Raw genomic sequence first — 27,150 nt, 5'->3', positions numbered from 1 at the left:
AAATACCTGATGTCAATAGCTGAAGGTGGTTAGGTACATTTACTCCCATTCTTAGGGTAAAGAAACTGACGCCTAGGGAAATAAATCGTCAACACAATGAAACACATTTATCAGGACAGCTCTGGGGACTATGGATTTTACTGACGGTCACACTGTAAATAAGGTGCAAAAGTTCTGTGAAGATTCTAATTCAAACTTTCCCCAGGATTTGTTTGATTTGAGAATGTAATTCTAATGAGGCTCTTGGGACACGATGGGACTTGTGCAGGCACAAATGAAGGGATGAAGGGATGCTGCAAAGTTAAGGTTGCAAGGCACCTCCCAGAAAGACAAGACGAGTCAAAACTAATAACCACTCTGCAGCTTTAGAGGATATGGCTTGTCAAAGTTAGCAGAGATTCAGAGTGATTCAAAAACTTGGACAGGGACTTCCCTAGTGGCGCAGTGGATAAGAATCCGCCTGTCAATGCGGGGGACACGGTTTCGATCCCTGGTCCAGGAAGAGCCCACATGCCGCGGAGCAACTAAGCCCGTGCGCCACAACTACTGAGCCTGCGCTCTAGAGCCCGCAAGCCACAATTACTGAGCCCATGTGTCACAACTACTGAAGCCTGCACGCCTCGAGTCTGTGCTCCACAGCAAGCCACTGCAATGAGAAGCCCGCACACAGCAATGAAGACCCAACATGGCCAAAAATAAATAAATAATTTATAAAAAACAAAAACACTTGGACATACTGTATTATGGCTTAATATATGATGGAAACAGTCAAACTTACTAAAGTTTCAAATTTAGGCCAGTGGATTTGTTTTTTGTTGGTTGAGTCCTCTCTCTCTCGAAGGTTACTGAACACTGAATGAAATGACTACTTTCGCTTTAAGTACAGATCTGCCATTGTTGGCAATGCTGGGCTGCAGCTAATGGAACCCACCGGCTTCATGTCCTTTGATGCTGAAATTGGTACATGTAAAGAAAAACAAACGAACACAAGCGCAGCCTGAGCTCAGGCTCAGTAGTTGTGGTGCATGGGCTTGGTTGTTCCACGGCCTGTGGGATGTTCCTGGACCAGGGCTCGAACCCGTGTCCTCTGCATTAGCAGGTGGATTTTTAACCACTGCACCACCAGGGAAGTCCCAACACAGCTCTCATTATCCAAACACTTCTTCATAAAAATGAAACTAAATGGAACATGGTGACATTGACTAGTGAAATAAACACTATCTGTGATAGTTTAAAAAATCCTGAAACTCTGTAGAGGGCTGACAACCTAACAAAATAGGGCCTCCATCATTCAGAAAGGCCAGAGAAACTAGTTTTGCATTTTCAGGAGAGAGGAGATTAAGCGACCTCGTTAAAAAAAAAAAAAACCAATTCTGAGGGGATTGCAGAGGAGAAAGCACTGTATATAAAACTGTTAACTGAATAAATCAGACTCAAATGAAAAAAATAATATCGAGAAGCCCAAATGGATGCAAATGTAATCTCAAAGGAAGAAATCGACATCTAAAAATCAGCCTGGTTTTCAGGACATCGGTGATTCTCAATGAGCTCTGAAGGGGGTCTTCCACAGTTCTCTTAGGAATCACTAGCCTCTCGGTCACGTGAAATTACTTACAATCACTGGGACTGCTGAGCAGGAAGGATCTTAAGAAGTTCTCCTTTTTTGCACACTTCATGGGAGGATTTTTTGCCTATCTGGATTTTCATGGCCAACCAAGTCAGCTAAGGGGAATTTCCTCCCACTCAACTCTATGCCTACTGCGTTCTGATGACCCACCTTCCACCCTGTATGACAGATCACGAGGCATCTCTGTCCACAGTAGTGTGGACTTAAGTGTGTCGGGAAGTGGAGGGGAGAAGCTGTTCTTGGAACCAGCATGCACTCCTGTTTTCCTGCTGGCTAATTCCGCTGCATTAGGATAAGACTCAGTAGGGAAGAGCCAGCCACAGTGAACTTTTTTATTAATTTCAGTCCATATACTCTAGCAACGGTAACAATAAGTAGCATCCCTATATGTTTGCTTTGTGCCAGACAGTGTTCCAAGTGCCCTTCTACATGTTTTAGGTCATCAACCCTCTCATCAACTCTAGGAGGTAGGTACTATTTTCATTCCCACTTTGGAGATGGGCAAACTGAGGCACTGAGAGTTTCAGTGATTTTCCCCAAATCACACAGCTGTCAAGTAATAGAGTTTGGAACACAGGTAGATCCAGCTTCTGTGGGGTCTGAAATGATACAAATTGGGGGGCTCTCTTTAAGAAAAAGAACCCCAAATTATAAATATGAAATTAGGTACAAATTGAGTCATTATTTAGGATGACAAGAAATCACAATAAATTATAGTTTTTAAGCTGATAAACACCACAAACATCAGAAAAAAACTGCAGAACATTTTTTATTATTAAGTGCCTGACATGTCTCTAACAAACACTTTTTTTCTATAATTTTTGGGCTACATTTACTTTGCCTCCTTATAAGACAATGGTTTTATACTCTTTTGTATAGAGAGACTAGACAGATAATTCAGTCTTTTTTCAATGTGATTGTTTAATATGGTTTTCATTATTGATAATCTAGAAAGTTTCATTTGGCTTCAAAATTTGTTATTAGTAATGTTATGCAAATTTGGGGCATTACTGCCAAATTTGGGAAGACTTTATGGTGTAATAAACTAGGCTTAAATACTCTGTGAAAAGATGTTAAAAAAATTAAAACAAAAAAATAAAAAAATAAACAAAAAATTAAAATTAATTAATTAAAAAAACTCTGTGAATTGGTGACATTCATTAGCCACTTTGTTGTGATGGCATCCTAGAATATCATGAGTTTGGTAACATCTTCATCAATATCAGTATTTCATGTCACATAAGCCCTGAAGCTTTTCCTGGTCTGTTCATATGATTCTGTGGTACACTGGGACGCATGTGACTTCACACACTGATGAGCTCAATTTTGCAGTACTGCTCTAGGTTCATGCCTTAAAGATACAAGAATTCTGATAAATTCCTCAAAAAGAAATAATCATCAAAAGAGAAAATTAGGGCACATTGATAACTGTATAAGTTCCATCATCGAATATATTGCTGACGAGAGAAAACTCCCATTTGGATTGGGCATTTTACAACATATCTGACGACAGGAAGAATTTTCCAGAGACGGGCTTCAGTTTCCATACGTTTCAAGCCTTATTTCCGCTCCACTACCTATTCTCCTCTGGTGTGGGGCTCCGTAGTACAAATTCACATCTTCCTATCATTTCTGACCCTGTACTCTGATGTTCACTAGATGAGTCAGTGGGTGGCAGAAACATCTCCAGACGGCTAGCATGAAACAATCACAGATGGCAATGATTCCACACCTCACAAATATATCCAATTAAATGGAAACTAAATGCATCCCCAGGTGAAATTCTCCTTAGCTGAATCCTCAAAGTGCCTACAGCCACTCCAATGCCATCCTACGCAAGGGAAAGTGTGAGGGAGAGGAGTTGGGAGTGGAAAGAGACAAAGGTCCTAAATGATTTGCAACATATGACCATAGAAATCCATGGTCGCCTTGTAAGATCCTAGAAGGGCCCTGTGCAAGTGAGGGGCCCTGATGCTTAAGCTTCACCCGTTTCACAGTAAATATGTCAACGGCGCCATCAGCGACCCAGACAGGTGGCACCAGAGGCCTCTTTCTTAACTGCTGTCAGTACACGACGCTGACAGGTGTGAAGCCAAATGCCTCCTACAGCCATCGTTTGTGGGTGTAAGCACCTGTTAAGAGGGGCGTCATAAAGTTTAAAACGGAAGAAGATAGTTTTAGAACCTCCTTATTCTATATTATTATGAATATGATTCCCAATTTGAGAACACGACAAAAGTCACGAGTATTGATCTTGTAATCTCTGAAGTATATTAAGAGAGAGGTCGTTTTTTTTCAAAAATGCCACCTATTTTTTTAATTTAACCACTAAAATACTATTCTTTCACCATTATCCTGAGATAAGAATTAGAATACCAGGTCTAAGCCATATCCACACTGGTACAGTTCTGATCTCTTTTTTACGCCCATACTGTTTAACTGATGCCTTCCCCAGCGGTGTGTATTTCATTTTCAATTTCTCATCTCCAGCACCCCTAAGCCCAGAGCAACCGTGGTGGTTTTTATTAGAGGTGTGCTGAGTACTATACGTGGAACTTTTGTCTGAACAAACAAAGCATGTCTTCGTGATTATTAATGATCTTGTTTCCCAATGTGCTAAAGAATTAGAATTAAAACAAACAGCCAGTCTTTTGTAGCTTAAAGGAATAAGGATTTCCCCTAGGCCAAATTTCCATTTGAATTACCTGAAAGTATAGGAAAATCAATGTAGCTCAATAAACGACTCTGTGTTTGAGACATAACCAGAAGAAAAATATCACAATAGACTCCACCTGTCTTTCATCACTGTGGTTTTTAAAACCGCCATCCCAAACATATTAACCTCTTGTTAAGCCATAGTCAGTGTGAGACTAGGTCACACTTTATAACAATGAAATGGAAATTACATTAACTCCTTAAAGCAAATTCCTTGGATAGCCATTTTGTTTTACCGTTTAAAAAAAAAAAAAAAAAATTTCAGCACCCAAAACGTTGTCTGGGTTACAGTTTGACTCACTTATACTCAACAACAAAATAAAAACTCTAGTGAACACTGCTAGGCACTTTAATAAGTGATTTACATCCTAGCATTTCATTTGATCCTAACAACTCTGAGGTACATAATATTTATCTATGAGAAAACATATTCAGAGAGGTTAAATGATTCGCACAGGGTCATACACCAAGTAAATGATGTAGCAAAGATTCAAACTCCAAAAGCTCTTAAACCTGAGATACTCTGCGGATGCAAGAAAGTGAAAAAACACTCCTCTCCTAAAACATTCCTCTAACTAACAGAAAGGAAAAAAACCCAAAAAACAACGCCTCCCAATTCACACCTACATAATTATGCTATTGCGCTAATACTTATTGGAACGGAGACTCGAAAATTCCTTTGGGATCTTGTTCCACCATTTAAATATGTTTCCAACCTAAGCAACTTTTAAACAATGTAAGCCCAGTTTCTCTGTTTGTGTCTGTGGGGCAATGGGAAATGCAGATCAGGCTGCAGAAGGGGATTCGCCATCCACAGAGATCTGAGCCTTCCTCACCTTTGTAACAACCCCCGCGTAGATAACAAGCAGCTGTTATCCAATCTCCCCCCTTCCCCACCCTTTGGGTCACAGTCTCATCTACGGCCTCCCCTGCTCTCCAATACAAATAGATGCTTGTAGGGGCAACTTTTCTCCAGCAATTGCTAAAAAGAGTATTTCCTGGAGAAGGTACAGGTTACTACTACTCAAAATTTGGTACTTAGGATTTATCATTGCCCAGGATATTTAGTTAGCGTTGCACTTTTACGGATTCTGCCTCCAAACATGTGCTCAGTAGAGGCTGGCGTGATATTTATGTTGCTTCTGTGCCCCATTAATTCCAAGCACAGGCCAATCAGATAACTGGCCCCTCTCTTCCTAAGCAAGAAGAAAAGAGAGAGCCAAACCAACTGAGTTGCCTTTGCCTGTTTACAGATTCCGGTTCCAGTTGAATACATTACAAATGGTGAGCTTACTGAATCAGGCCAAGTATCTCCCAGTTCAGAGATCGGACCTTGAACCACCACAGCTCTCACAGTACAGAACTGTTTAAGCTTTTCCATACAGAAATGCCACAATAACATTCTAATTATGTCAACTATTATTTAGAAACCACTTACTTATATTTAGTATTTTTAAACTAGCTTCTGGATCCTCTAAATGTTCTTACGTGTGTCCGATCTTATGAAAAACACAGAGAGGAGAATGAGTATGATAATCATTTGGCCGATTGCGCACGTTCGCTCACAAAGGATGACATTGTGCTGCTTGAGCACCTACGCCGGCGCGGTCAGTACTAAACCACGTCAGTAACATCGCTGGTGCTTATTCCACGCGGTTCAACCATGTAACTTCTCTTTATTAATGAAAGGGTCCAACAATCCTAAGTGGGTTTTGGGGAGGAAGGGAGAAATATTCATTTTAATCATAGTATTGCTACAAGTGGATTTCCCTTTGTTTCATTTTTATCTGTATACATCACTAGTCAAAGTCTAACTCAAGAAAAAAGAAGGACTTGGGACAACAAACCTGAGGACGAATATGCCGAATTCGCTGAATACATGATTCATAAGGAGAGGAAAGTACAAACACGCTCATAAAAATATCAGGATGGAGTCCCTTCAGGTAGCTGGGTGCTCAGTGAATACTCTAAACTCATAACCTGTTTTACTCTCAAAATGCCTATGGTTTTATGAAAGCATGAAAACTTTATGAAGACAGTAAGATGACTAATGAAGAATATTCTTTGCTTTCTATTGGGAACTTCTGTTTGCTTCTAACTGTTTAATTTCTCCTCCATCTCTCTTCCAATTAACCTCCCTGTTTGTATTCAATGAGACGGCACATAACATGGAGAAGGGACAAAAAATCTTGCTGATTTACGAGCGTCCTTTCATAAAGTGAAAGCTCCTTCCAGCCAGATGCCTAACTGTTGAAATTGAGACGAAATGAACAGAACAGGAACTCTCCTGAACGAGAAAATATACTGTAGTTTCCTGCGCTGTTTAATCAGTGGCTCACAAAGGCCTCCTTTTAAAGGACCCCTGAGACTTCACTGTGGACATACACACAGGTAGGAAGTAGACAGGGAAAGGCAACTGGATCTTCGTATGCAAAAACTTGGAATAACTACTTCTGAGAGTACAAAAGAGCAAAACAATGATTTAAAGGTTCTCTACATCTTTTAAACGGTTCACTTCAAAGATTTATTTTTAAATGACACAGGTCCTTTACTTCCACGCTGTTACTCATACAGAGTATAAAAGCAACAAAATAAAACGAAACAATAGAAAACGGAATTATTAACAACCACAGCAAGACACGTTAAATTGTAACAAAAGGACCTGCGCCTAGCAAAAATCCCGTTTGTTCCTAGACAACTGGAAAGTTGTTCGAGAACAGCTCCTCCATGGGAAATTAACCATGTAATATGACCAAGGTCAATGAGGACACCCAGAGAATGATTTGTTTGGTGACTGCTGGTTGGCAAGTTAAATCTGCTCGTGGATAACTTTATAGTACACCTCCTCATTTTCCAAGCTATATATACAAGTGTGGGTTGTACTTCCCAGGCTACAAATAGTCAAATATATAACATTTTCCCTCTAGCTAGAATCAGTTCACTTAGGATGAGGGGGGTGCTGGGGTCATGAGCAACGATGGTGTATGTTTAGAGGTATGTTGTTCCTGCCCCGCCTCTCGTGTGCGTGCACTCTGGGATTGCAGCATGATGCTGTTTGGTCACAGGGATATTACATTGCCCTCTGCATGTCCACAGAAAATACGCAAATCGTGACCGTCAACCATTTTCCGCCTTACCGTAGCAGCTCCCAAGTGCGGCTCACGTGAACAACAGGCAGTCACTGCACTGCCCTGCGGAGCCTCCCTTAAAGAGCAGAGGAGGGGAAGCCACATCCGGGCCAGCTGCTGGGGATGAGCACTTTGCAGTTTACCCCAGTAGGACTACAAGCTCCCCAGTTGCTGGCAGTAGCTCACCTTCAACAGGTGACACCGTAGGTATGATTCGCAGGTAAGAGTTAACATAAAGGCCTGATCTTCAGACGTCTGCAGGGCTGGCCCTTGGCCAGCATCTGGAAAGGTGGAGTTCCCTACACTGATGAGGTTATTTTGCGCACCTGCAGCACTGAACATCTGCTCTTCTTTGGAGAGCCTGGAATTTTCACGGCTGTGGCTGACACAGGCTACCTCGCTGAGCAGCCCCAATAAAACCCTTTTAACTCTCAACCTCAAACGGGCGGAAACACTGCACATATGTTGCTGCATTTCCCTGCTGGAGAAAGGGGCATGGTTCTTGTGACCTCTCCTGGTGGGAGACAAGGAGCCTGGAAAACCTGGATGTGGATTCCTGCAGACACCACCTGATGAGTCTTTCCCCTTTCTGGAAACGTCTATAGCCCTGAGCACAACTGTGCCGAGAGGGCCCTTCCAGCGGATCACCACATGTCGGTGAGGGTGGGGGGGGGGTGATAGTGGGACCCCTGAAACAGATGATTTGAAAAGAGCCTTCCTGGAAATTCTGCAGAGATGCCATTTGTGACAGCTTATAAAATGTAAGTGATTTCAATTTTCCTGTGAAAAAAAATCTTGGCTAACCAATGCGTTTTTTTTTTAAAGTGAAGTACATAAACTTAGAGATGCCTTGGAAGAAGAAATCCTTCACTACATCAAGACGCCACCAACAGCTCTGTCCAATCTTACCCTACAGACATAAATGTGGAGAAAAACCATTCCTCAAATTATGAGATTTTTGTAGGACTGTGCCATTTCTAATTAATATTGTACATTTTCACTGAAGTGAGGTAGCACTGTATTACTTACTTTTGTTGTATTTTCTTTAAATAGACGTTTTCATTTCAGTGACTCAAACGGTGAAAGCAAAGGCACTGAAGACCTTGAAAATATGGAACTAGTATGTATGTTCCGGGTGCTTCTGTATCCAGGCGAAATACCAGTTATATACTAAGAGTTTGATCTTAAACACCTGTTTGTCTTATTTAACCAACAGACGTGCTAGAACATCACCGTATTTTAAGAAGTGTTAAGCATATAAAACTGTTGTGGAAAAGCTAGATGGGTGTATTTTATTCTGCTTTCTTCCTCATGGTGCTACAGGATAAAGTCATAAAGACTCCAGCCTCCTTTCAGAGACGCAAATAGATGGACAGGTGCTAAGACGTGTGATTCTGGAATCTACAGAAGCCCCAAAGGCTACATACTGGGAGTCTCTTTCTTCAAGTAAAGAATACTGCCGTTACACGGCGAAATCAGCCTTATGCGAGTCAGTCTCGGCGGCCGTCCCCCAGCACCATGCACAGAACATTCTTACACTCGATACTTGAGACAGCGGCTCTAAAAAGAACTGGGCTGCCGTTGGGACCTGAGACCCTTCCTTAGCGGCCACTCCTTCTGAACACAGGACAGGAAAAGCTAACGGGGGGGGGGGGGGGGGGGGGAGGAGCTTTCCCGAGGTGAGCAGCAGGCCCGCGGGGCGGGGCGGGGCGGGGCGGGGCGCTCTGGGGGCGGGGCGGGGCGGGGCGCGGCCGGCCTACCGATGGTGCAGTGCTCGCCGTTCCAGCCCTGGCTGCATTCACACTTGCCGTCCCTGCAGGTGCCGTGCTCGGCGCAGCGCGGGTGGCAGGCTCTCTGACTGCACGCTGGGCCCGTCCAGCCTTCTTCACAGCGGCAGGCGCCCCCCATGCAGACGCCGTGCGAGCCGCAGTCCGCGGAACAGATCTCTGGGGGGAGAAAGAGAGGAAGCCGGGCAGGAGAGGAGAGCAGCGGCGAGTGAGACGGGGAGCGAGGGAGAAGCGCTTCGTCTCAAACTCCGCGCGTCAACAAGGTGAAGAACAAAGTCGCTGAGCATACGTACGAAAGCATTTACCTACTAAGTAGATGGCAGCATCGAGGGCTAGGAGCGACAGACGTAGTTTGCTTTCTTTGTTCCATTTTATATGCTGCCACGATTGGGCGTAAAATGCACATGGTAGTTATAAACAATTTTCTGTATTATATATGTGCTTACACACACACACGCTACTAACAAAACAGAACAAATGATTCATAAGGAGAGGAAACTATGTACGCACACATACCTGTTTCCAGGAGTATCTTTCGACAGCCAGGAACACAGGCACACATACATCAAATTGATATAAAATTTACGAAATATTTAAGTGTCTGTGTATGTCAGGTATCTAACAGGAGTTAGGTTTCACCCATAGAGCAAAAACTGAAAAGGGATTATTTTTAATCCTATGGCTTAAATTTTTTAAATATTCAGAAACTTCCACTGAAAAGAATCTTTTATAAAAAAAAGCGTAAAAAAAAAAAAAAGAATCTACTTTAGTATGCACTTTAGCTTGCTCCTGACACAGAGACGTGCTGGTTAAATAAAAGAAGCTGTTGTTTTTCCTATTAAGTATATTTGTACAGTTGACAGATAAAAGTTGCTAAGCAAAACCATAGTAGAAAGCCGGTTTAATAATATATAGAACTGCCGGCTCTGGCATTTGCAAAGCAAGGATTTTCAATTACTAGAATTACTGAAAAGGGCACAAGTGACCAAAGGACTTTAAGAACGGTAACAACAGGTTAGGTTGTTAAAATAGAATTCAGGCATCTGAAATAATTTTTTTCTTAAAAAACTTTCTTAGAAGCTTTTTTTGACTAGAACCAATTGAGAGAGACAGAGAACTTTGAGGGTTATTTTATTTTTCACTCTTCACATATAAAGTTAAATAAAATGAGCTTTTTTCTTAAGATTGGAAGACTACTGTTTAGTTTTGGTTTTCTTTCAACAGTAAAAACCTGAGATCGTTTCTGACAGACAGAAAACGACTACAGCTGAATTTTAAAATTAAGAAATAATCACTGTTTATGTAGTCACACGATCACATGTCCCCATTCATTGACCAAATAAAACGTTTCTCAGACACTGGAATTCACAGGGCTGAAGACTTTTAGACACCACATCCAGGCTCAGTGAGAGTTGTAAACAAGAGCCAGGACTATGAACTGGAGGAGAGTGGTATGTGGTTTTTTCATGCCACATTTTCTATCTCCTTTGAATTAAATTTTTGATTAAAAGATCCAAGATGGTTTGATTAACTTCAGAGGAACAGAACGTCACCTCAGCTCAGAAGAGCGAGGTTTCTTTCTGAGGTTCCCTTTTTTATTCAATCGAATCAATTTTTCATTAGGGTGAAGGTGTTTAGCAGCGATTAGCAAGCTCGCTTTGAGCAAGGTGCGTCAATCTTTGTAATGAACTTATTAATTAGAGTTAATTTAATTGAAGTGGAATTGAAGGACTAATTAATGGACAAACTGCTGCTGAAGAGAGAGGAAACCTCTGTTGCTTTCAAACCTATAAACTTTCTGATGGAAATAATTCATTTCTTCTCTTTCAGCAGCTTAACCAAATGTTTCATCAGGTGTAAAATCTACTCTCCTATTGAATTTAGATCTCTGAAGGTCATTTCCACAACAACAAAAGAGGCAGCTGGTAAAGTGTTTTGCTTTAGGATTCAATAGGTTAGAAATTCCAAATTCTACTGCAAGTAAACTTCTAAGTCACAAATGGGAATTAACAACGGTGTTTTTGTAAACTTTCAATGAGAATTGCAGACAAATTGGAGGCCCGTGAACCCAGGTGTTTTCACAGGACGACTATATGCGTATTTGAGATCTTTACTAATAATTCTAAGTAAGTTTTCTGTCTTTTGGCAGCAAATAGCAAAGTTTAATGAAGTTTTTTCCTGTGCTTAATTACTTTCTCCCAAAGAAGCATACTGTGTTCATCATTCAACTCTCTATATTGAGAGGTTAACATGTGTTAAGTGTGTATTTTGCATTAGGGATTTAAAGATGAATAGGATGAAGACCTTCACTCATTATGTCTAAGTGGTCATTTTGTATACAGGTAAAATTAGATTTTCAGCTAGCAAAATAGTTACGTCAGTATGAAAAAAATAAGTCTAAATATGTAAAAGTGATATGTAATTTTGGCAACCAATTTAATCTTTTAATTAACATTTATATCCTTTTTTTTTGCTATTTATAGCAATACCATTTTATGAAGAAGACCAAATTAACTTTTGAGCTATTTAATATCAATTACAAACCATCCTTTATAAAATAATTCTGGTAATGTATTAAGTAACTTTATACAGAACACAAAAAAGGGGCTATTTCATTATTCCTTGCCTACTTGGATAACTGTGGGAAACAAACTAGAATGACAATATTTCAAACAAGTATTGTTTTATAGCTAGTATTATTATGCCTGTTTCACTGATGGAGGTGTAAGAGGCCCGAATCAAGTAACTGTATACAAGTAATATCTATAAACTTTAATTGGAGTTTTACATCTTTAATATAGAAGCTGGAAATGTAAATAAAAACTCAAAAGAAAGAGCTAAATGCCTATTTTGCTCTTGTAATTATATTTTTTAAGTGGAGGACAAAATGAGTTAATGTGTAATTTATTTACTTATTTTTGGCTGCGTTGGGTCTTCGTTGCTACGCGTGGGCTTTCTCTAGTTCCGGCGAGCAGGGGCTACTCTTCGTTGGGGTGCGCAGGCTTCTCATCGCGGTGGCTTCTCTTGTTGCGGAGCACAGGCTGTAGGCGCATGGGCTTCAGTAGTTGTGGCAAACGGGCTCAGTAGTTGTGGCTCGCGGGCTCTAGAGCACAGGCTGAGTAGTTGTGGTGCACGGGCTTAGGTGCTCCGCGGCATGTGGGATCTTCCTGGACCAGGGCTCGAACCCGTGTCCCCTGCATCGGCAGGCGGATTCTTAACCACTGCGCCACCAGGGAAGTCCCCATGTGTTATTTGAAACAATGCCATGTGCCCTTGCTTGATAAACCTTGGTTGGCGATGATTTCTTAAAACCCTTCAGTGAGATCCTCAAGGCCCCCTATAGTGCTGGCCCCAATGTGGGTCTTTACTTGTGTACCCTATACTCCTTGCCAACTCTAACCGTCACACATTCGCATTTTCTAACCACAGTCTCTGGTTTTCCAAGCTCTCTGAATCAACTCACATTTCTGTGAAGCAATACTAAGCAACTGTAAACCCTGGTTGCCTCCAACAATGTATGGCCACAGATGAGGGAAGCAGAGGAAAAGGAGGGGCGGAAGAAAGAGAAAAGGGGAAGGGAGGAGAGGGGACGAGAGAGGGGAAGAAAAGAAAGGAGGAAAAAGAAACGTGAGGGGGGGAGCAGGAAGAAAACTCATAAACTGTTTCTCCAACTAGGATATCTACTTACGGGGTCGGCAGAAGTTTTCCATCAATACCACAAATTAGCCTATATAAGACTTTCTTTAGTTTGGGCTTCCGAGATTCAACGTATAATAGGTGAAGAGCGGCCCATGAATCTTTCATGCCGATATTGACGCATAGGGCAGCAAACCTGTTACCCAAGTTCCTCAAAATGCCAAGAAAGAGTGATTTGTAAAAACTATGAGTCTTTTTTTCCTCCCTTAAAATAAGCATGTTAATTAGCTACTGGCAAGATTTCATTTAGGCTTATGCCATTAGGTTAACAGATTATATTAGTTTCATTTCATAAATTTCACATTTGGGGAACTATATCCAATCAATACTTTTATGTGGAAGTGCCTCTGAATTGATGAGGAATTAAGTATGATGACCTACAATTAGCCTTTGGAATTCGACCACCATAACTATTACCAATGCCACCACCAGTCCTTCTTAATGGCTAACACTTACGGAGTACTTACTACGCATAAAGCCCTATCATAAGTGCTTTTCACATACTAAGTCATTTACCCCTTACAACAATTGTATATAAGGTGGCACTATTAGTATTCCCATTTTACAGATACACGGAGGCACAGAAGTTACATAACTTGTCCAACATCACACAGCTAGGAAATAGCCAGTCCTAGATCTGAACCCAGGCAGGTCAGCTGCAGAATCCCTGTTTCTTAACCACTTACTGTTAAGCAGCAGGTGTTCAGAGGGCAATAGGTGTGGGCAGGGTTAAGAGCAGACAAGGATTGTCTGAATCCAAGGCTTCTGCACGATATTTTTATGTACCTGACACTGCTCATAAAATCTGTCCTTCGCCCCCCCTTCTGTTTATCCTCCTCTGCTTTTCCTTTTCCTCCTCCTTCTTCTCTTGTCCTCATTCTTCCTTCTCTTCTTTTCCTGCTTTTTAATTTATTTTTGCTCAGTTGGTCCAAACAGAAGTTGTCACCGTCTCTACCTGTCACTCGCCTCCCACTGCCGCGCCTGCGTTCTGCCGACTTGGTGATTCTCACCTCTTCCCAACTTTCTCACCTCTTTCAGAGACATGAACACCAACCCCAATCTCCCTTGCCTCAGACTTCCAGCTCTTCTCACCCTATTTTATGTTCCGTTTTTTCAGCAAGTCCTGTCTGTTTTGCCTTTAAACGTCCCTCAGTTTATCCTTTTCATTTCCACTAACTCCAAGGGACTGTGGTCTCATCCCTTCGCCCTTCTGGGAAAGCCCGCCACGGTGCCTTCTGGGAAAGCCGCCACGGTGCCTTCTGGGAAAGCCCCCATGGTGCCTTCTGGGAAAGCCCGCCACGGTGTCTTCTAGTGCTCAGGTTTCACTGTTCTCTCTGACGTCTGATCCACGGGGTAGTTCTGGACCACTGTTCTCGTCGTATCAAGGGCATCATTATTGTTAGTGAATTCTCCATTGTCTAATGTGTCCCTCATAATTGGGCCCAACTCAGTTTTTACCTCCAAATACTCTGTCATCACTGTCCCCTGTATGTAGTGAGATTCTCACAGTCGTGTCTTTGGTAATGGTAGCAGCAGCAGCAGTAGTAGTAAAGGTGGTGGCAGCTGTATTTAGAATTTATCATGGGCTAAGCTTTGTACTAAGTATTTACTTCACATGCATCAATTCAAGCAATTCCCACAGCAGCATCTCTGGAAAGAATGTCTTATGCTTCAATCCATTTTATAGATGAGCAAACTGAAGCATACAGTAATTTCCCTAGGGAATACAGGTATCAAGTAGTACAGATTGAATATGAACCCAAACATCGGATTTCAGAATCCACGCTCGTAAGTACTTTCTAATACTGTTCCCCTAGTCAAAAAATATTCCCTCAACCTCCACACTAACTACAATCTTTAAAAGAAGGCAAGAAATGTCACAAATCTCCGTGACAACTTTCAGTAGGCATCAAGGCAGGATCTAAATCCTGACTGACTTTAGCATATCAGTCCATGTAACTCAACAGAATATTACACTGGAACACACTGGTTTCTAAGTATGTCATGTGCGCTTATCTCATCTCCCCAATTAAACTGTAATCTAGACTAGAACAGCATCTTTTCAAACTGTACGACTAACGAGTGGGTCATGGAATTAATTCATGGGTTGCAACCGGCATTAAAAAAAGTAGAATAGACTTGGGAGAAAGTATCAGTGTATATCACTTTGTAAACCTTTTGTTTCAGTGATGTGAGTAGATGCACATATATGTATATGAGGTCACAATGTAAAAATGTATTTAAGACCACACGTTATTTAGGTCATGGTCAAAAACTTGAAAGCCAGTATTCTACGGGGCAGGGATGACTGACACTCTTTTATCCCTGCAGTGTCTTATCACAAAGCCATGCACAGAGCTGGCGCTCAAAAACAACGTGACTGATTGGATAAAATTACTACCTGTCATTTCTATTATAATCATACAGTTACAATTAAAAACTCAGTGTTGAACCATTATGTACACCATAATATCTATATATGTTTACTCTTTATTGTGATAATATTAAGTTTTCTGTTGTCACATAATTTTTTAATTGAAGCTTCTCTGTTTATGAGCTAATGTGCTTAGATCTCCAAGCTGTACACAGGGCTTCAGAGTTAAGAAGAGAGAGAGCTTTACACAAGTGAAAGATTCTTCTTTACATTAATACTGAAGGAGAAATTTAATGACAAATTGACTAAGCCTGTTTCTTTCCATATTATAAGATAACAAATTTCATTACTTTAATATTTATTTCTATAAATGTTCACTTTAATAAAATCTGTATTAAGTATAATAAGTGTGTTTTAAAAATTAAAATGTCGTAACCTGTAGCTAAACAATATTAAGCGCTCAATCGTATGGCATGTGTGAACCTCACCATTTGAGCAGTCTGGGCCAGTCCAATTAGGGTCACAAGTGCAGGAGCCCCTTTCTTGCAGATATGTTCCATGACCAGAGCACTGGTCTGGACACATCGTCTTGAGGATTTCACAATTGTTACCACCCCATCCTGGATTGCAGTGACATTCCCCATGGATACACACACCATGATTAGAACATCCAGGGTCTAGACAATCAGCTAGTGGAGAGAAAAGAGAACACATTTATGGTCAAATCTAGAAGATATACACAAGTACATATGGAACAAAGAATTACACCTCAGTCTAATTTACCTGAACGCTTTGGATACTCAAATGTTAACCCACTGTTTATTTGCAAGAACTTGTTTCTGAAAACTGCAGAGCGTGTATACAGTAAAGCATTAAGAACCGTGCCATCAGGTAACTGAGACTCTTGCAAGGATTTGCAATTCCAGTGAATTACACACTTCTGCTCTTGAGGTTTCAGACGATTGCTTTCCGTTCTGCCCAATCAGAGAGTAATAAGTATCGGCTTCTCTATAACAAAATCTGAATCAGCTGACCTAATCCATAACCGCTGAATACTGACAGCTGTATGGGACCCTCAAATGTTTGAAAAATAAATGAGTTGCAGACTCTCCATCTCTCTTAATTCACTTTAATGTGCTTTAGGTGACGACGAGATTTAATTTAGCAATTTGACTCAATAAAACTTTACACTTGTAGGGTCAATGGCCTGAAAATTTAATTCCAGAGACTTAATTGCATCACTTTGTGTGTGCAGATCAATAAAATCCATTTGACTGAAGAACGGAAATGGTGCTTCTTGAAAAAACAGTCCAACTGCACTTTACAGTACAGCATCTTGACTATCAACATTCTATACAGTATGGCACCAGCCCATGATGTGTTTTTCTCCATCAGTATACTATGTTCAATATTCTGTCTTTCTAGAGAGGCCAAAATGCCAGATTTAGAAGCTGGCATCAAGGTGAAAAACTGCAAAAAAAAAAAAAAAAAGAATTCAACGGTCCACCTTTGGTTCTAAGACAAAAATGTTTGTGTACTTTCTCAGAGTAAAAAAAAAAAAATTATTCACACAATTGAGAGAGAGCTAAAGGACTCCTCGGTATTTTCTTCTTTTTATTAGATAAAATGTTCATGAAGCAATGCAAAATCAAAATTACTTTCAGAAGGAGGCATATAAAAAGATTCATCTGCCAAACTAAGGGTTAGACATATAAGCTGTTTCTTTACGAAGCTATAACGACAAACCTCTGCAAGGTTTGACATGTTTACCTTCTTCACAGTTCTCTCCTTTGTATCCAGAGTTGCAAACACAAGAGCCCACGATACAAATCCCACGACCCCCGCACTGCGGGTCGATACACTGCGTATTTGGTACATCACACTCGGTGCCCTTCCAGCCACTGAAACAGAGGCAGCGGCCCTTGGAGTACTGGCCGTTGCCACTACACAGCACTGGACAGGCTGCTGTGAAATAAAACACGACAGAGGAATTAGGAATTAACAGCCACGTTTCCCATCGAGATTCTCCAAGAACAGGCACATCGTTGGAACAAGCAATCTGCCATTTCTCCCCTCTTTTCTTTCCTGTCTTGAGAGCTTTCTGAATTGCTCGTGTTTCTACAGCTTATTTATATTGGCTTAAGAAAAGAATCTAAGTTGCATACCTCTTGAACAATCCGGACCTAGAAATCCTGGAAAACAATGGCAAGTTCCAGAAACACACTCTCCATTTCCATGGCAATTCCGGGGGCATTCCACCACAGACTCTGAAGAAAAGAGAAAGAAGCAGTCCTTGCTGTGCAGCCTGCCTCTCGTGCAGGGTAAACTGTGTCACTTCGATCATTTTAGCTACAGCTTGAAGGAAGCATGGGTGGCTTGCTCCATAACCCCCCAAAAGTATTCATTCATACCAGATTATTCGAATAGTAAAGCAAAACACTGACATTTCAAATGCAGACGTTTTAAAGCGTTTTCGCGATGCACTGTCCTCCTCCAAGCTACTTCCAAGTGCTACTGTCTTCCAGTGCTTCACGGTTTGTCACCAGTCATAAACAATTTAAAAAATATTTCTCACTTTTACCTCAGGCTCTAACATCCTAGGGATCATTCAAATTGGTGAAGACAGTTGCATTTCTATGCAACACAGTATTGACGCCGGAAGCCCGGAAGTGATGCTTTGAAGACAGTTCTTACCTATCACAATGGTATTGAACGACACCTGCTCTGCACTTTTCCCATCATTATAAAAAGCCAGATGCCAGATTCCAGAATCCAAGTACTGGATAAAGCCGGCCTCGTGGAGACTGACGGACCTCGCCTGTCGCCCGGCTCTTTCGGACTCAAGCAGGTTCCGTTGCTCTCGTGCAATCAGCCTGCTGCCATCCAGCAGTTCCACAAAGTCGTACTGAGAATGAGGAAAAGGAGAACTGTTGAGTAGTCGGAAAGAGTACGGTTGTGGCCGCTCCTCTCTTTCCTTTCCAAACTTTTCTCCTTTACTCTAATAAACACAATGGTAGAAAAAAGTTCCTGATTGACAGGTCTTCTAGGCATCGCACTTACAGGGGTGATGGAGATTACCCACTGCACACCAAATACCATTGTTGTATTTAAACATCACAGACCATTTCTTCCCTTGATGCGCAATACGGTTTCCAAACATTTAATTCTTCTGACTGATAAAAAGTTTGTGAGTTTACAGAACAGACTTGTGGTTGCCTAGAGACGGAGGGGGGTTGGGGCAGGGATAGATTGGGAGTTTGGGATGAGCAGATGTAAACTATTATATATAGGATGGATAAACAACAAGGTCCTGCTGTATAGCTATATTCAGTATCCTGTAATAAACCATAATGTAAAAGAATATGAAAAAGAATATATATGTATAACTTTGATGTACAGCGGAAATTAACACAACATTGTCAATCAACTATACTTCAATAAAATTATGAAAATTTTTTTTTTAAGTTTGTGAGTTTAGGCAGTTTGGGGATACAACCATAAACCTATACTATTCCAAACCCAGCAGCTCTGTTTTAGTTAGACCATTAGATGATCTCTTAAGATCTTCTCCTATTTAATACTCAAGTAGTAACCACTGCTACTGAATAATTACTTTGTGCCAGGATTATTTTTAATCCTCCTAGCAACACTTCTAGGAAGGCATTAATGTTTACACTTCAAAGATGAAGGAAACTGAAGCTGGAGAAGCTCGAGCAGGGTCAGATATCTGGTCATTGGCGCAGGTGGTATGTGAACTCCAGTGCGCTTTGCTCCAAAGCTTGGGCTGTTCCCGTTACCCCAACTCCACCCCTCTCTGTGACCCTGATGTAACCATTCCGAGCATCATGGAGAAAGGCATGGATTTTTACTTAGTTACAGTTAGATCAAAAACATATAACAAGATGCCTTTACATCTTTGATCAAAAGTCTAAAAAATTAAACAATGGAGGAATTTTGAAGGGATGGCCGGCCCAAATATGATCATGAAGTCAACCATCATTAAACTTAATTTTTGTTTTAGCAAGATTAATCATGAACATTGGGTAGTTGGAAGAATGTAACTGGAGAATTTGAAGATAATTTTAAAAAATATGGGGACTTCCCTGGTGGCACAGTGGTTAAGAATCTGTCTGCCAATGCAGGGGACACGGGTTTGATCCCTGGTCCAGGAAGATCCCAGATGCCGCGGAGCAACTAAGCCCGTGCGCCACAACTACTGAGCCTGCACTCTAGAGCCCGTGAGCCACAACTACTGAGCCCGCGAACCACAACTACTGAGCCTGTGCGCCTAGAGTCCATGCTCCACAAGAGAAGCCACCGCAATGAGAAGCCCGTGCACCGCAACAAAGAGTAGCCTCCGCTTGCCGCAACTAGAGAAAAGCCCGTGCACAGCAACGAAGACCCAACGCAGCCATAAATAAACAAGCAAATAACTAAATAAATAAATAGGAAAAAAAATGGAATGTGACTGGTAATAGTGGGGTAAAATTTTGTAGCCAGAGATAATTCAGTGAATTTGGAAGACACTGCAAAGACTTTCCAACACAGTTTTAATAAACTTGTTAGACAGTAGTTTCTTAAATAGTGTCTATAGACTCTTACCCAGTTTCATTTTATTCCTGAGGTATGTATTTATGGTGAAAAGTACACTACAGCACTATAAATACAAATCATTAATGCTAAAGCACTACACATGTGAATCATCAATATTCTACTTTCTGATAGACTGCTTAAATGGAATTTCATCACACATCTTTCCTAAGGAAAGGTTATTTATACTGAATCCCTTAATACAATCAAATTGAAAAAAAATCAGTTGTGGGATTCTAAGAATCACAGTTAAATACGTTGCCACTGTACACAGACCTCTTACTGTTACTATTGGACAGAATTTAGAATATCTAATTCAGCTTCCGACATACTAAATTTTAAATTTAAATATAAAAGCTTTTTTTTGTTATTGTTTGGTGTAGTCAAACTGCATTATAACATCATTTAGCTGTGAGAAATATAAAAAAAAGCCACAACGTAATCAGCATTCAAACACTTTTTCATTTACAGCTTATGAGGATGAAAATAATGACTGGTATGGATATCTGAACTGCAAAATTTCACTGGGATTCTGTTCCGAAATTATCAGAGGAAATTAATTCAGCACATTTGAAAGGTGCCTCTGCCTCAAATAAGCCATTCATTTTCTCATTAGATTTAAATACTTGCATTAGCATGGCAAAAAGACAAGAAAAAGTTTCTTTTTATGGTCCCGTTGCACATAAACACTTTTTTCTCCTAACAAACCCTATTAAATGCCACCTTTATCATAGGGATCATTGTTTGTCATCACAGTGTGAACAATAAAGTGAGGCTGGGCGGGGAGTAGCTGACGGTTGTTGAGTATCTACCCAGTTCGAGGCCCTTCGGGGGGCATTTCACACACAACTTCAGGAGGGCACCCAAATACCTAAAGACACGTCCCGTATCTAACACTGAAGCTATCTCCACGAAAAGGAAACCAACTATGTGGGGCAGAAATTTAATAACCTTTGTTCCCAGGGTGTAAAGTAATCACTTGTGGGCAAATCTGAGAGCTTTGCTCTGTGAAACCTCTTCGTAAGATTCCTCTGGATTTTTCTGCGCAGCAAGTCTTAGAATCTTATGCTATTTTTAGGACAAAATTCAGTCTCACCACTTTGGAGGAGCAATCATGAGACAAAGCTTATACCTGATAAAGGTATCTTGGTGGTTCGTTTCTGAACAGATTTTCCATATTCTTAACTCATTTCAGTTATCAAAATGATGAGAACGCAGAATCTATGAATACCTAACTGTGCTCTTAAATCAACTCTTTGGTGGCGGTAGATTCTTGCTGTAAATCATTGACATAGAGGAGGGAGTGATTTTAAAGATCACCTGATGCAACTCCTTCATTTTACAGATAGACACTGAGGCACAAGGAAGTTAGACTTGTGCAAGGTCACAAGGTCAGAAAGTGGCAGGGGTGTGTGCTCAAGAACCCAGGTTTCCGACTCCTATTCTAAAATAGCCTTGATGCAGATGCACTTAAAGGATACAGTACGCTATTAACCGTAAAGCGTTAACTTGCTTCCTTAGGTTTCTAACTGTCCAGGAGAATGAACTGAGCATCAGGGAGAAGAAAGCCAGTCGATTCCGTGGTAACAATCATATGGACAGTTTTACAAAGGGTTTACAAAGGGTCACAAAGACTTTCAAACCTCAAGGGATTATTCTGTATGCTTGGCCAATTTTAATTATTTCAGGTTGATTTATTTAACGTTCCCCAGAAACAGAGAAACGTTCAATTGGGCTGCTTTACAGCATATTTCATGTTTCAACACTGAACTCAGAACCAGCTGTCTGCTCTGCTGATTCTGAATAAACTGCAGGAAGGAACTCTAATAACTGTGGAGCTTAAGAAAATGCATAACCTACTTAAACACATATATTGTGGGAGAAAAGAAGAGTGGCTATCACGTATATTGTGCTTAAATACCAGAAGAATTATAAGAAAACCTGAAACGACACCTTTTATTCCCTAGTCTTATATGGTATATATAACCTCCAATAAGTCAACCCTAAATCTTTAAATAAACCTTTAAAGTGCCCAATGCATTAGAGAATGTTTTCTGAAATTAATTTTTGGAATTTTTAGGTTACAAGCTCGCTATTGTACTTAGTTTAGAGGTATGTTTCTTGAGTTATACAAAAATAATTTAATCCTGTATGTGATTCCAGTGGAAAAAAAAATGTTTTTTCCTATTTCACTGGACTACTGCTCTACTAAATGCAATCTATCTGCTATAACTGAAGTCAGAGAGGGCCACTTCCACTTAAGAAAATCCGGTTATTACATCTTAGTCAGTGTCACCTATAACATTAACTAGAGTCAAATGCAATTGTAATCTAAAATTTAAAATTGGACCCCAGTACACAGTAAGAGGAAGTTGACATGTAAACATTAAAGGAATTACTTTAACAATGTAGATATGAAAAACGTTAAATCAGAAAAATGAATACACCAAAGCATGACATTCCAAAAATTTACAGCTGTATAATTTATGTACGTATATGAAACTTTCCCTGATCCATGACATTAGAGAGAGCACGTTCAAATTTTCTTACTCATCTTTTTTTTAAAGATATTATTTTTATTAGTATAGGGATCAATTTTTCTTTATAATTTATATTCCGAGGTTATAGAAAAAGCATTTCTCACAAAATTACATAATATAAAGCATACATGAAAATCCTCTGGTCCTCACTGGACAAATCCAATTAAAGTCGGCGTGAAATCCTACGAGTAAATAAACTGATTTTCAAGCCTAACTTTAAGCTCATCTAATTGTCAATTTTAATTAACCATCTATTACATTTTTTGCAATTCCTGTTTTGGGGAAAAGTCCGGGCTCCAATTTTGTGGTAGGTAATTTAAGTAATTTCTCTTAGACATAATGGGACCTCTTTAAACCACAATTTCCAATTTATACACCGTGAGCCAATATTAGACTATGAAAAATCTGTGGGATTATCGATCTGTGACAGTTGTGAGGTGGTTTTCATGAAAGCAAATTGACTTTAAAGTTCTTTGAATCTACGATATAGGGGCATTTGAATTGTTTTGTGATCATCCTTGGTGACCTATGAAAGCTCTTTTATCTCTGTATTTCAGTGTTCATCATATGTAGACTAGGAATCATGGCTTGAGTTGATAAAGTTTATATCATGATATTTCTGTTTATGTTCCCATAATTTCTTTACAAAGAGTAAATCTGACATAAAGTAAAAGGTATATAATATATTTTCAACAGAATGAATACATGTTTGAGATGAAAATGTCATGCATCTATTACATGAAAGGAGTATGATCTTTGGAAATGATCACAGAATCTTTCTAAAACACTTGGAAAATCTATGGTGCTTTACTACGTACTCAGATGCTATTCAATATTCATCAGGTTACTCACAAATTCTGCACATTTTAATCAATCAATAATGATTAAAGCAAGTCAGGAAGAAAATGCTGTTCTTCCTACTAATTCAAAAATCTCAAGATAAGTGTCACCTATATTCAAAATTCTTTTCACTGTAAAAGATCAACACAGAAGTGGTCAAACAGTTAAACAGCTGAACTTAAGAAACAGAATGACTTTAAAAATGTAAACTAGCAGTTTTCATTTTATTGGTAACAGAGCCTACCTGAGTATGGGAAGGTGGTAAGCCTTTTCGGCCATATACTCCAATCAGTGCATCTTTCTGAAGAGAGATATTGAATTTAAGAAACTGTGGCTGATCAATAAAGAGCTGTGATCTCCAGAAGATCCCGGGAGGAACCTCTTGAATTGCTCTTCGGCCAATATCAAGTTCTCCGGAATCTATGGTGTTATTTTCTTGTGTAAATCCACCCAATTTTCCTGAATGTAAGAGATCCATTGAAAAAGAACAAAAAATTAAGAAGAAACAAAGCCAAAAAACAGAACAGCTTTCTGACTTTCAAAAAATTCTTTTTATTTAAATGCTCAAAAATTTCATTTTCTTCTGATAAATGAAATGCTCTTATTTATTTCTAATTTTTCCTTTAAAAGGTTTTTCTTTGTTAGATATTGTTCAACCAACTCTGACTGAGCACATCCTTTAAGATATTTAAGTCAACATCCCTTTACTTCCTCCCAAGGTATGCCTATTACTGCAACTGTTTTCACACCTACAGTCTTTCTTGATCGCTTGAAACATAATTATCTTACAAATTATATGTGTTGTTATTTCTTGGGAGAGATTAATCCAAGTCTGGTATTTACCAGTCATTCTAAACATACCATAACCCTGCAAAGTGTAAATTAATGGATTGGAAATTGCAGAATGGATTATGGAGGTTTCCAAATCAATCCTTAAGCAAACAACAAAAGCAGTCAATGGCACAGATTCATGTAGTTCCCTCCAAACCATATAGTAGAATGAATGAAAATTCAGATGCCTGAAGGGCAGTTGAGAGGGGGCAGGGGGCACGTTATGAGGGGAAGGGAAGGAGGAGGGGTAAGTTTAAATTCTCACGAAGTTTTTAACGTAGGCTGCCACAACTTCTCTTCCTTCTGATCTTTACCTCAACGTCACCTTCAGCCTTCCGCGCACGTGTGTTAGCCCTCTCAATGCCTTTCAATGTGTTGAGAACAGAGTCTCCACTCCCTGAATCTCTGACCCCTCTTAGAGACCATCTCCTTCCCAGTTTTGGGAAACAAATCCAAGAATCCTCTTTTTTGGTACGACTCCGCCTCCTTCCCTCTTCATTAAGGTTCTTCCTCATTCTGAGGGGGTTAGTGATAGAGAAGGTTTTACAATTTGCCTTAAATGGACACAAAACCACACTGTCTCTTATTCCATGGAAAGGGTCCATGAACGCAAAGGAAGAGAATGGAAGTGGGCAGATTATCCTCTATCAAGTCAATCTTTTTGAAAGTCACAACGTTGACAGTATTGAATTTGTCTTTTTAAGAACACTGATCTGAATATTAATTCAGATATTACATAATGTTATAAAATATCTATTATACAACACCGGATACGTTGTGAATCCAAAATTTAGATGACTTCAAGTTGGAGAGTTGTGAACTATTTTATTTTAATGACAGAGGAGAGTCTTCCATCTATGAAGAATTATTAATTTAACATTGAGTTCATTTTTGAGTGTTTACTAGGGACACAGAATTGTGGGTATCAAGAAGAAATATAAATTAGAGAATAGAATCTTAGAGATTAGTCTGGCTTTGATGGCTTCTGCCATCAAGCAACTAGTTACCTGGTTGGGAAGACAACACCTAAAAACTAATAAATTAAATGACCATCTAAAGCAACACATGGTTAAAGGTCAGAGCAAAGTGGTATCACTGAAGGCTGGAGGTGGAAAGATTTCACAGAAGGGGTAAGCTCTGAGCTAAACTTTGTAGGACAAGTAGGCTAAGGTTTCTGAGTTGGGGTGAATATCAACTAAAAACATGGCAATGGAACTGAACCTGTGTTAGGGTGACGGTGAGCAGAGACGTCCATCTGGCTAGAAAAGAAGTTAAGAAAGGCAGGAGTCAGATAAACGTGGGTTTGACTCCCAGCTCTGTCAATAACTAGCAGTGTGACCTGAAGGTATATACTGAACCTCTGATTCTAAACCTCACCTGTAAAATGGGGCTAGTAATAATGCAATCACAGGACTGCTATAAGGATTACATGAGGTATTCTATATAAAGCACTTGGCTCTCAGTAGGTATTAAATGAATGGAAGACATTAATGGGTCTGTCACGGAAGTAATGAAAGATAAGATTGGAAAAGGAAAAATGATATCAGATGGTGGAGGCCCCTGAATACCAGGTTAAAGAATTTGGTCTTTATAATTCATGTTCCTTTTTTAAAAAAATGTTTTTTGTGTGTGTTATTTTTTTTTTTACATCTCTATTGGAGTATAATTTTTTACAATGGTGTGTTAGTTTCTGCTTTATAACAAAGTGAATCAGTTATACATATACATATGTTCCCATATCTCTTCCCTCTTGCGTCTCCCTCCCTTCCACCCTCCCTATCCCACCCCTCTAGGTGGTCACAAAGCACCGAGCTGATCTCCCTGTGCTATGCAGCTGCTTCCCACTAGCTTTTTTGTATTTTCAACTCTGTCAAAGAGCATTATTCCACCCCTTTTCTTGAAGGTAGGTATACATGTATATACATAAATATATATAGGCATTGTGTTACTATGCATATAATTCATGGCATGTTTTAAAAATAGGTACTTGAAATAGATTTAACATGGGTTAATTATACTTCAATGCTACAAAGGCACTTATCTGTTAATATGTTTTAGTGTGTGTGTGTGTGTGTGTGTGTGTGTGTGTGCGCGCGTGCGCATGCGTGTCATCAGGAGAAACAATTCAAGGTTAGTAAGCGGGCTTCGCTGGTGGCGCAGTGGTTAAGAATCCGCCTGTCAATGCAGGGTACACTGGTTCGAGCCCTGGTCCGGGAAGATCCCACATGCCGTGGAGCAACTAAGCCCATAGGCCACAACTACTGAGCTCATGTGCTGTAACTACTGAAGCCTGCATGCCTAGAGCCCGTGCTCCGCAACAAGAGAAGCCACCGCAATGAGAAGCCTGTGCACTGCAATGAAGAGTAGCCCCCGCTCCCCGCAACTAGAGAAAGCCCACGCGCAGCAACGAAGACAACGCAGCCAGAAAAAAAAAAAAAAAAAAGATTAGTAAGGAACAGACGTTTATGGTAGATATCCAGGTTATGGCCATTAGGGTCTAGAGTAATTCACAACAAATCACATTTATGGATAAGTGTGAATGAAGTTTGAGGGAGAGTGTGTTATCAGTAAGTGTTGGGATTCTTTTCTATCCGGACTACTGCATCCTACAATGACATATGACCATCAGGTGCAAAGGACAGCTACACCTAAACAGAGACCCATTAAAGGTTCTGATCGGGCAAAAGGTGACACGAAATCACTGTCTCAAGGACATTAAAGTGCAGTAGTGTGGGAAGCCCAGAAGTGGAGAGATGAGTTAGGATACAGTTGCAATAACCTAGGTAGGAGGCAGGACGGGGCTGTAAAAGAAAGCTTAAGAAAAAGTCATTATTTACAGTTTCACTTCCTTTCTTTTTTCCTGATGTCTATAATCACGGCAGTTAACAGTCCTTTACCTACCAGGTCTATCTTTGTTGAACTAATTTACTAATATAAAATGTTCTTGAAAATAAAAGTTCAGAATTGGGTTATAGTAATCACTGTAATTTTTCAGGTATCAACTCACAGACTATAAATCATG

The 27,150-nt window shown here is 40.1% G+C and overlaps 1 protein-coding gene across 18 annotated transcripts in view; it reads right to left on the bottom strand.

The window, feature by feature from the left end:
• Positions 1–27,150, bottom strand: part of TENM3 (teneurin transmembrane protein 3) — a 697,856-nt gene that overhangs the window by 93,056 nt on the left and 577,650 nt on the right. For all 18 annotated transcript variants that reach the window (XM_079909550.1, XM_079909554.1, XM_079909551.1 and 15 more), the window contains 6 exons: positions 23,542–23,756; positions 18,022–18,232; positions 17,493–17,594; positions 17,098–17,292; positions 15,816–16,016; positions 9,231–9,416 (listed from right to left, as the gene is read on the bottom strand). In XM_079909550.1, coding sequence (XP_079765676.1) covers positions 9,231–9,416; positions 15,816–16,016; positions 17,098–17,292; positions 17,493–17,594; positions 18,022–18,232; positions 23,542–23,756 — 1,110 coding nt within the window. The remainder of the gene's footprint in view (positions 1–9,230; positions 9,417–15,815; positions 16,017–17,097; positions 17,293–17,492; positions 17,595–18,021; positions 18,233–23,541; positions 23,757–27,150) is intronic.

This window comes from Stenella coeruleoalba (genome assembly GCF_951394435.1).
Source record: "Stenella coeruleoalba genome assembly, chromosome: 21".
Taxonomy (NCBI): domain Eukaryota; kingdom Metazoa; phylum Chordata; class Mammalia; order Artiodactyla; family Delphinidae; genus Stenella; species Stenella coeruleoalba.
The sequence above is the reverse complement of the archived record's forward strand: the minus strand, read 5'-3'. Positions and strand labels throughout refer to the sequence as shown.